Genomic DNA, 10,717 nt, shown 5'->3' on the forward strand with positions numbered 1-10,717 from the left:
TTTACAGCCCCCATAACATAAATCCAATAACATCTAACACTAGTATTTTGGCTGAGCTGGCCCCAACAGCCCCAGTATTGACAAGAGAAGACTGACTGGTTTGTTAGCTACCGTGGAGACTGACTGACTGGTCCGTTGGCGACCGTGGAGACTGACTGACTGGTCCGTTGGCGACCGTGGAGACTGACTGACTGGTCCGTTGGCGACCGTGGAGACTGACTGACTGGTCCGTTGGCGACCGTGGAGACTGACTGACTGGTCCGTTGGCGACCGTGGAGACTGACTGACTGGTCCGTTGGCGACCGTGGAGACTGACTGACTGGTCCGTTGGCGACCGTGGAGACTGACTGACTGGTCCGTTGGCGACCGTGGAGACTGACTGACTGGTCCGTTGGCGACCGTGGAGACTGACTGACTGGTCCGTTGGCGACCGTGGAGACTGACTGGTCCGTTGGCGACCGTAAAAAAAAAGTTTTATTTTGACCATAGAGCCATACAGAGAAGTTAGCTAGCTATCACAGAGATATACAGAGAAGTTAGCTAGCTATCATAGAGATATACAGAGAAGTTAGCTAGCTATCATAGAGATATACAGAGAAGTTAGCTAGCTATCATAGGGCCATACAGGTAGAATTAGTATTGATTAGGTCACACGATCAGATGTCCTCTACTGGTCCAGCACACACTGCACTTATATTGTGTCACACGCAGTCATATACACACAAGCAAATACACACAAACATATATATACACACACACACACATACAGTGCCTTGCAAAAGTATTCATACCCCTTGGTGTTTTTCCTATTTTGTTGCATTACAACCTGTAATATAAATAGATTTTTATTTGGATTTCATGTAATACATACACAAAATAGTCCAAATTGAAGTGAAATTTAAAAAAATAACTTGTTTAAAAAAAATTATAAAACATTTCGACGGAAGAGTGGTGCGTGCATATGTATTCACCCACTTTGCTATGAAGTCACTAAATAAGTTCTGGTGCAACCAATTACTTTCAGAAGTCACATAATTAGTTAGATTGCACACAGGTGGACTTTAAGTGTCACATGATCTCACTATATATACACCTGTTCCGAAAGGCCCCAGAGTCTGCAACACCACTAAGCAAGGGGCACCACCAAGCAAGCGGGCACCATGAAGACCAAGGAGCTCTCCAAACAAGTCAGGGACAAAGTTGTGGAGAAGTACAGAGCAGGGTTGGGTTATAAAAAAATATCTGAAACTTTGAACATCCCACAGAGCACCATTTAAATCCATTATTAAAAAATGGAAAGAATATGGCACCACAACAAACCTGCCAAGACAGGGCCGCCCACCAAAACTCACGGACCAGGCAAAGAGGGCATTAATCAGAGAGGCAACAAAGAGACCAAAGATAACCCTGAAGGAGCTGCAAAGCTCCACAGCGGAGTTGGGAGTATCTGTCCATAGGACATATTTAAACCGGTCACTCCACAGAGCTGGGCTTTACGGAAGAGAGGCCAGAATTAAGCCATTGCTTAAAGAAAAAAATAAGCAAACACGTGTGGTTTTCGCCAAAGGCATGTGGGAGACTCCCCCAAACATATGGAGGAAGGTTCTCTGATCAGATGAGGCCAAAATTGAGCTTTTTGGTCATCAAGCAAAACGCTATGTCTGCAAACCCAACACCTCTCATCACCCCGAGAACACCATGTTTTTCATCTGCAGGGACTGGGAAACTGGTCAGAATGGAAGGAATGATGGATGGTGCTAAATACAGGGAAATTCTTGAGGAAAACCTGTTTCGGTCTTCCAGAGATTTGAGTCTGGGACGGAGGTTCACCTTCCAGCAGGACAATGACCCTAAGCATACTGATAAAGCAACACTCGACTGGTTTAAGGGGAAACATTTAAATGTTTTGGAATGGCCAAATCAAATCCCAGACCTCAATCCAATTGAGAATCTGTGGTATGACTTAAAGATTGCTGTACACCAGCAGATCCCATCCAACTTGAAGGATCTGGAGCAGTTTTGCCTTGAATAATGGGAAAAAATCCCAGTGGCTAGATGTGCCAAGCTTCTAGAGACATACACAAAGAGACTTGCAGCTGTAATTGCTGCAAAGGGTGGCTCTACAAAGTATTGACTTTGAGGGGGTGAATAGTTAAGCACGCTCAAGTTTTCTGTTTCTCATCTTATTTCTTGTTTGTTTCAAAGTGGTAGGCATATTGTGTAAATCAAATTATACAAAACCCCCAAAAATCCATTTTAATTCCAGTTTAAGGCAACAAAATGTGGTGGGTGAGTACTTTTGCAAGCCACTGTACACACACACACTAAGCACTGTTCTCAACTGTCACTGAGCTGGTGTGATCTCAATACACTATCTCCAGTCCATTTTCCATCGAATTTAAAAAAGGGAAACCTGGTGAATATACTTGACTGCAGCGAAGGTCACACTAAAGTTGACTACTGCAGACTGTGTGTGTGCAGAAACCTGTTAGACAAGGCTATTCATTTATTTTTGTTGTGTGTCAGCTGTGTAACACTTGTCCCTCCCTCCTGCAGGATCGCTTACCCCTGGCTGTTGTTGGTAGCAACACCATCATCGTGGTCAGTGAGAAGCGGGTGCGAGGGAGGCAGTACCCCTGGGGTGTGGCGGAAGGTGAGGAGTCATGGGTCAGAGGTCACAGTCAGGTACTGGCCTGGACACACACACATACACACGCACCAGTCTTTGGGTGTTATTCAATATTAGCACAAAAGTTGTCCTACACATACTGTTTAATTTGAAAGGTTTATGTCTGGAAGAAGTACAAGCTATCTCACCCTACTATGGGGTCAGTACATTATCCGGGAAACTGCACTCTTCTTATAGTTTGTACGTCTGTGTGTGTGTTGGGGGAAGTGCATCTGCAGGTGATGTTGATTTAGAGTGACAGTTCTGCTTTGCCCCATAGGCCTGCTCTGTGTCTCAATGCAAATGCTCACATTTCTACCAATCAAATGTATTTAAAGCCCTTCTTACATAAGTTGATGTCACAGAGTGCTGTACAGAAACCCAGTCTAAAACCCCAAACAGCAAACAATGCAGATGTAGAAGCACAGTGGCTAGGAAAAACTCCCTAGAAAGACCGGAACCTAGGAAGAAACCTAGAGGAACCAGGCTATAAGGGGTGGCCAGTCCTCTTCTGGCTGTGCTGGGTGGAGATTATAACAGAACATGGCCAAGATGTTCAAATGGTCATAAATGACCAGCAGGGTCAGATAATAATAATCACAGTGGTTGAAGAGGGTGCAACAGGTCAGCACCTCAGTAGTAAATGTCAGTTGGCTTTTCATAGCCGATCATTCAGAGTATCTCTACCGCACCTGCTGTCTCTAGAGAGTTGAAAACAGCAGGTCTGGGATAAGGTAGCATGTCCGGAGAACAGGTCAGGGTTCCATAGCTGCAGGCAGAACAGTTGAAACTGGAGCAGCAGCACGGCCAGGTGGACTAGGGACAGCAAGGAGTCATCAGGCCAGGTAGCCCTGAGGCATGGTCCTGTGAGTGAGAGAGATTTAAATTCACACAGGACACCGGGTAAGACAGGAGAAATTCTCCAGATATAATAGACTGACCCTAGCCCCCCCGACACAAACTATTGCAGCATAAATACTGGAGGATGAGACAGGAGGGAGACACTGTGGCCCCGTCTGACGATACCCCTGGACAGGGCTAAACAGGCAGGATATAACCCCACCCATTTTGCCAAAGCACAGCCCCCACACCACTAGAGGGATATCTTCAACCACCAACTTACTATCCTGAGACGAGGCTGAGTATCGCCCACGGCACGAACCCGGGGGGGCCAACCCGGACAGGAAGATCACGTTAGTGAAGCACCCCTCCTAGGGATGGCATGGAAGAGCACCAGTAAGCCAGTGACTCAGCCCCTGTAATAGTGTTTGAGGCAGAGAATCCCAGTGGCGAGAGAGGAACCGGCCAGGCAGAGACAGCCAGGGCGGTTTGTTGCTCCAGAGCCTTTCCGTTCACCTTCACACTCCTGGGCCAGACTACACTAAATCATAGGACCTACTGAAGAGATGAGTCTTCAATAAAGACTCACATGGATAGGCAGACAATTCCATAAAAATGTAGCTCTATAGGAGAAAGCCCTGCCTCCAGCTGTTTGCTTAGAAATTCTAGGGACAGTAAGGAGGCCTGCGTCTTGTGACCGTAGCGTACGTGTTGGTATGTACGGCAGGACCAAATCTGAAAGATAGGTACGAGCAAGCCCATGTAATGCTTTGTAGGTTAGCAGTAAAACCTTGAAATCAGCCTGAGCCGAAGGCAGTGTAGAGTCCCATCTACGTTTCTAGTTTCAGCTCACATAGTCGAAGTGACACAAGTATTTACATGGCTGCAAAAAGTGTATTAAAATGTCACACTATTCCTACACTAAACATTAGATTACTAGAATCAGGTTAAGTTCAGTAGCCTCCTGCCCAACAGTTGACATTTAGAGGTATGTTGTGTTATCAACATAGACTTGTTATGTTTTCTTTGGCCCTGTGTGTGTCTTGAGTGATAAAACTCTGTCTGCTAAAACTCAGCATTATCTACTGGTGACATAATGACCATGGAATGTTCTAAACAAATAGAGTAGCACTTATGTCATATTGCATACAGCGAACATGACATTTGTTAATGTAAAAAAAACACACAAAAAAGACAAACATTGAGATTGTATGACTGTTGCTATGTATCAACTTGTAACTATTTAGTTCTACTTCCACTCAATAGAACAGGCCCTTTAGATGGAGAGGTGTGTTTTGAGCAGGCAGTCCTGTATGTAGATGAGACATGTTCTACTCAACAGGATATGTGTGTTCTGTTCTCTTTGATGCTAGACAGACAGAATGACAGGAAGCTGCAGGAGTACCTTAGCACAAATAAAATATTTTTCCACTACCTAAAAAAACAAACAAATGCATCCGACTAAGAAATATGTGCACGCAGGAATGCAACAGCTCCCTGGGAGAGATGATTTGAAAGAGGATAGTTTTACCATTTAACACGCGGCTCCTGTTCATGCCTCTCTGAATCTCGTCTTCTTCACTCAAACATGTTAAGAACAGTTGTAAATTAGTCTACAATCTACAGCACTGGTCTTAGTCGAGTAGACATGTTTATGAAGTCTTCTGAACTTTAACCTCATGACCCCAGCAGTCATCACCCCAGAGCTCAAATCACACACACATTAAATACCCTCTAACCCCGTAACTTCTTCATGTCCCCCCTCTGCTCCCCACTGTTTTCTACCACTGCATGAGTATATGGTAAAATCAGTTGTAGCCTAAACTCTACAATTCAGATACAGCTCTTTATCTATGTCTATGACCAGATAACAAGTCATGGTCTTTGATCTGTACTGAGTTATGTGTGTAGCTGTAGTTCTGGATAAGACATAGTTGTGTGCTCTCGACTGGATGAACTGTGTGGTTACTACTACCAGCGAGTACCTCTGTGGTGGTTCAATGTTAACCGCCAATGGGGAGTGAGTTTTGGAATTTAAAAAATGTTTCAGGCACCATGTAAGTGTGTAAATATAGAGAGGGCGGGAGAGGGCAAGGCCACTCTTCAGCTTTGTGATCCACTCCCAACAGCAGTCAAACAGAAACCTCAGAGGAACTAGAGCATGTGGTGTCTGGCACCACCCTGTGGCTGCTGCCAGTATTACACCCATACACTCCTCTCTGTCTCCCCCCCACAGCTCTCTAGGAAAAGATCTCAATTGCATCTTCCCTGGAGCTGAGCCTAGCTCTCTAGCACACACTCTCTCTCTCCTGTGACTGCCACACCCCCTGGTGGCTACTGACTGTACTCTCTCTAACTCTTTCTCCGTTCTGTCTCGCTCTCTAGTGGAGAATGGAGAGCACTGTGACTTCACCATCCTGAGGAACATGCTCATCAGGTACCGTTACAGCACACACACTCTCCTCTGCATTATGGTCATGCTCCACTGAGTGTCCTGGTTTAAACGCTGCATGAGCAGTAGCAGATGGTAGGGAGATTATGGTGCCAGTTTTCAGTGCAATGTCATTCCTCACTGCTCTCTCTGACTGTTTAAATTGATTTTAGTGTCACTATCGTTTTTTTACTGTAAAGTGTATTGCTGTGGTTAATTTTAGTTGAAATAAAGTTGTATTTGATTTCAGTGGTTCTGTCTTCTTGTTCCAGAACTTACATGTCATCTAAATAAAGTTTTAATTTGATTTTGATCCAGAACTCACATGCAGGACCTGAAAGACGTGACCAACAATGTCCACTATGAGAACTACCGCAGCAGGAAGCTAGCAGCCGTCACATACAACGGAGTGGACAGCAACAAGAACAAGGGACCAATGACCAAGTGAGTACTAGCCAAAAGTTGACCAAAGGTGTTTGTATGTGGTTCTGTTTTCCATTTCTCTCCATTCCAGCCAAGTCTTCTGTAACAGCGTGGATGAAGGGAAGGAGATGAGGCCCTGCACTAACGCAATCTACTCCTCTGATCACAGAGACTAACAGTCATCCACACACAGCCCAGCATCTGGGCTGGATCTAACACAGTCTCATAAGCCTGAGCCACTGCTAATTCACAGCCAAGTATAGAGAACCTCACTAAAATGATGCACCGTAAAATCACAGTAACCATAAGCTTTCATTAGCTAGCTAATAGCTCTCTAATGCATGGTCATCATAATATCAGCATGCTAAGTGTGTGTATGTTTCTGTTTTTTTTTTTTTTAGATTTGACACAAATGAAGGCATGTAAGTGTCATTTCAGTTCTTCAAGAACCCCTTGTTAGCTATGTTTCCATACTCTCCTCTCTGTTTTTCCCTCGTACAGATATCTGTGTTTAGAGATGCCGTTCTTTATTTGACGCTAGAGGCCCCTACCAGGTCATGAAATGGATGATATCATTCTACGGCACTCTAGCAAACTGCCCAGTCTTCATTGAATACTTGTTGGCAGAATAGTCTCCAATAGTCTTCCTGGAAAATCGTATTTGTTGTCCTGTGAAGGGGCTCTTGCTTTCTTTGTGAGCTTCACTCAGCGTCCGTACCAGTAGAGCTTGTTGGTGACTTGGCGTTCACTAACTCAGCGATGCAATGGCTTGGCTTTACTAACACAGACAGAAATGGCTATTGAATCGCTGGCTCTTCCTCTCCCATGTTCCTCCTCATCCTCCTCCAGGCATAAGTGTATGCAGCAGAGATCGTGACAGGAATTTCCACCCTGGCCCAAAGTCTGAGTTTGACTGCTCTGGGGTGCAAGGCTTTAGACTGATGGATGTTGTGTGTGTGCACATGCCTCAACCCTGCAGGAGTCCATTGGCCCAGATGGAGGAGGAGAGGAGGGAGCACGTGGCCAAGATGATGAAGATGGAGATGGAAATGGAACAGGTGTTTGAGATGAAGGTCAAGGAGAAGATCCAGAAGCTCAAAGACTCTGAGCAAGAGGTACAGGAACCTAACAGAACACCTTCACACCACTCAATCAAATCACTGAAATACTCTGTTTGTTCCCATGTTTATTTGTGTATTTTCCATACAGCAATCTCACTAAAAAGACGCACCACCGTTTTGAATGGTTAAATTGATTTAATTAACAGAAAAAGAGATAATAGGCCTTATCTTACCTGACGTTAACACTACAAAATGCATCATTAGTAATTCAAAATGGGTACAGTCCATAGAGCGCTTGAGCTGTCAATCAGAGGATGATTTATAGGCAGACAGGAAGCCCATCACTGCAGCTCCAACACCCTCAGAATGGCTTCCAGTTTCTCATCAGAAAAGAGACTGCTGGTCACTCCTCCCAATCCAAAGTGGCAGGTATTTTAGTGGTTAGAGTCTAGTGGTTAGAGTGTTGGGCCAGTAAGCGAAAGATTGCTGGATCGAATCCCCGAGCTGACAAGGTAAATATCTGTTGTTCTTCCCCTGAACAAGGCAGTTAACCCACTGTTCCCCGGTAGGCCGTCATTGTAAGTAGGAATTTATTCTTAAATTACTTGCCTAGTTAAATAAAGGTTCAATTTAAAAGCCTTTCTCCCCTCATGCTGCATGATTCTGTCTAGGGTCTATCTCACTGTCGCTCTGTAAAAGAGAAACATACTCCTCACCTCCGTGTACCAGTCAACCAGAAGGTTCTGCTCCTGCTCAGACGGGTGCTGGCTGTGTTCAAGGAGAATGGTCACATGTCAGAGCTGGGATGTCCAGTACTGCTCACACTGCCAGAGACCCGTGCTGTCTCCCTCAACCTCTGCTATCCATGATGCCATCCATGGTACAGCCTGGACAAAATGCTGGATGAAGTCACTCAAGCTTAGATAGGAGAAACAAGTCACGTCTAGTCTTGGGGTGTTGCCACCAATCTGAGTTCCAAATCAACATTGGCGCCTTACAACCAAACATTCTAAATTCAAAACATTCTGCTGAAGTTGCTCTATTTAATTGTGATATCATCATATTCAAATGTAAATGTATTCTTTGGATTTAGAATCACCAAGGGAACTGCAGAATGCTTTCAAATCATCACCAGCAGACATGATGAAATGTTTTAATATGGTCATAGCTGTGATTACATCATACTCAGTCAAACACACATACTGTATATACACACACACACACACACACACACACGACTCCAGCATGCAAATGATGCAAATTGTCCTGTCTGCAGCTCCAGCGGCGCCACGAGCAGATGAAGAAGAACCTGGAGGCCCAGCACAAGGAGCTGGAGGAGAAGAGACGCCAGCTGGAGGATGAGAAGAACAACTGGGAGGCACAGCAGAGGGTGCTGGAGCAACAGAAACTAGACTCCTCCAGGTACAACACACTACTACAACACATACATTTCTATACAACAGCATTACATGGAGTCAACCATGAACAATTATTCAACCTATTTATGTGGTGTTATATAAAACAGTATTTATTTTTCTACTCATCACTTCTTCCTGTACCTTCATAGAATATGATGGAATATTACTTAGTGTCCATTTGTTGAGAAACAGACTTGTCTCAAAGTTTGGAGGAAAGGGCAAAGATCAAAACACACACCATTTGAGACAATACACACCTGTTGAATGTCTGAAAACGGCACAGGGCTCAGCCAAAGTGCTCCTTGATATCACACACACCGCAGCCAATACTGTATATACAGCACCTTATGAAGAGCTCTGCCTCTTAATCAACATAGCTCTCTCTCTTGCCCCTACAGGACCTTGGAAAAGAACAAAAAAAAGAAGATATTTTAAAAGTATTGCAGGAGGACCACCATATAACAATGTACTAGTTGCCAATTGACCAGCCTGGACCGTCAGTTTGCCTGTCGACCAACAACCTGTTACTGATACTGTATGTGTGACGGAGCAGCGTGGTCTGTCTGGGGGAAGTTGGTTCTAACTGGGGGATAGAGGGAGAGAGGCTCCTCCATTAAACTCAAACTCACTCTCAGACAGACTCAGTCCTGGAACATGCTATATCACTGTACTATTTCTCCTTTTATCCCTCTTTTTTTATGTATATATGTATTTCCTTCCTGATGTGGGCACATTAGATGGTTGTACAATCATGTTTTGTGGTTCAGTGTGACACAGAAAAAGGATTTTAGAAAGGATTTTTTTTTCACTTTAAACCCCAGAATGCCACAACTGCTTTTCTTTCACTTCCTTATTCTCTTTCTAGTTAGATGGCCTTGGAGACAGACTACACTGCTATGTTGTAGTGTTCTATTTAACGCCAAATGACCAAACGGCAGTGTAGGAAGCTACTCACCTCAAGCTACATACCTCAGGCGTTTTGTTTTGGAACGTTTTTGTTATTTAGTTGTCCCTTTTATTTTTGTAATCCTGATCCCAAAATGATATGCTCTTCCATCCCTTGTCATTTAAATTATCTAGCCATGGACGGTGTGTTAGAACATTTGATTTATTATAATTTTTTCTGTTTAAAATGTTTGGTTCTCTTATATTGGCCCTGCTACAGTAATCATTTGTTCATTATTCGTTTCATGTTTGTTTGCAGGCGTTTTCCAGTCTGGTCTTGGAGGTCTACTGTGCACACTGGATTTGACTCCAGCTGACACATAGTAGGCCCCCTTGACCATGGCTAGAGAACCCTGTTTTAGAAGATGGTGGGGAGGAATGCTTGGTTGTTGACTCAACCCGTTAACACAACCCTATTGTTGTTTACTTACAATTTCCAATGACCAAGTCTATATTGACTGTAATAAACAACTGTGGGGTTCCCTTCCCAAACATCACATTCAACTCTTCATGTACTGCATCTCTATTTTTATTTGTTTTGTTTTTATAGTCCCGTAATAAACTTGTGATACAACCCAGCGTAGTTTTATTGAAGGTTTTTGTTCAAATGGAAGGGAATTATTGTGGTAAGATGTGACTTAGCTCACCCTTGAGTCAAATTACAAGCCATAAACTGTCTTCTGAGATGTATTGTCCTTCTCACCAAGATGCATGCTATATTTCACCAGCAGGGGGCAGTCAATAACTACTGACTCCATCATATCTCAAACAGCAGGGATCATCAACTAAACTCAGCAAAAAAAGAAACTGCCCTTTTTCAGGACCCTGACTTCCAAAGATAATTCGCAACAATCCAAATAACTTCACCGATCTTCATTGTAAAGGGTCTAAACACTGTTTCCCATGCTTGTTGAATGAACCATAAACAATT

The 10,717-nt window shown here is 44.0% G+C and overlaps 1 protein-coding gene across 3 annotated transcripts in view; it reads left to right on the forward strand.

The window, feature by feature from the left end:
• The window catches only part of LOC112229617 (septin-7), a 52,464-nt gene extending 42,099 nt beyond the window's left edge, over window positions 1-10,365 (forward strand). For 2 of the 3 annotated variants that reach the window (XM_042310544.1, XM_042310546.1), the window contains 7 exons: window positions 2,557-2,653; window positions 5,894-5,945; window positions 6,258-6,383; window positions 6,764-6,784; window positions 7,342-7,477; window positions 8,700-8,845; window positions 9,240-10,365. In XM_042310544.1, coding sequence (XP_042166478.1) covers window positions 2,557-2,653; window positions 5,894-5,945; window positions 6,258-6,383; window positions 6,764-6,784; window positions 7,342-7,477; window positions 8,700-8,845; window positions 9,240-9,276 — 615 coding nt within the window. In that variant the 3' untranslated portion in view covers window positions 9,277-10,365. The remainder of the gene's footprint in view (window positions 1-2,556; window positions 2,654-5,893; window positions 5,946-6,257; window positions 6,384-6,763; window positions 6,785-7,341; window positions 7,478-8,699; window positions 8,846-9,239) is intronic. The other variant, XM_042310545.1, reaches the window with a different exon arrangement.
• Window positions 10,366-10,717: the final 352 nt, after the last annotated feature.

The sequence above is a fragment of the Oncorhynchus tshawytscha genome, linkage group LG31 (genome assembly GCF_018296145.1).
Source record: "Oncorhynchus tshawytscha isolate Ot180627B linkage group LG31, Otsh_v2.0, whole genome shotgun sequence".
NCBI lineage: Eukaryota > Metazoa > Chordata > Actinopteri > Salmoniformes > Salmonidae > Oncorhynchus > Oncorhynchus tshawytscha.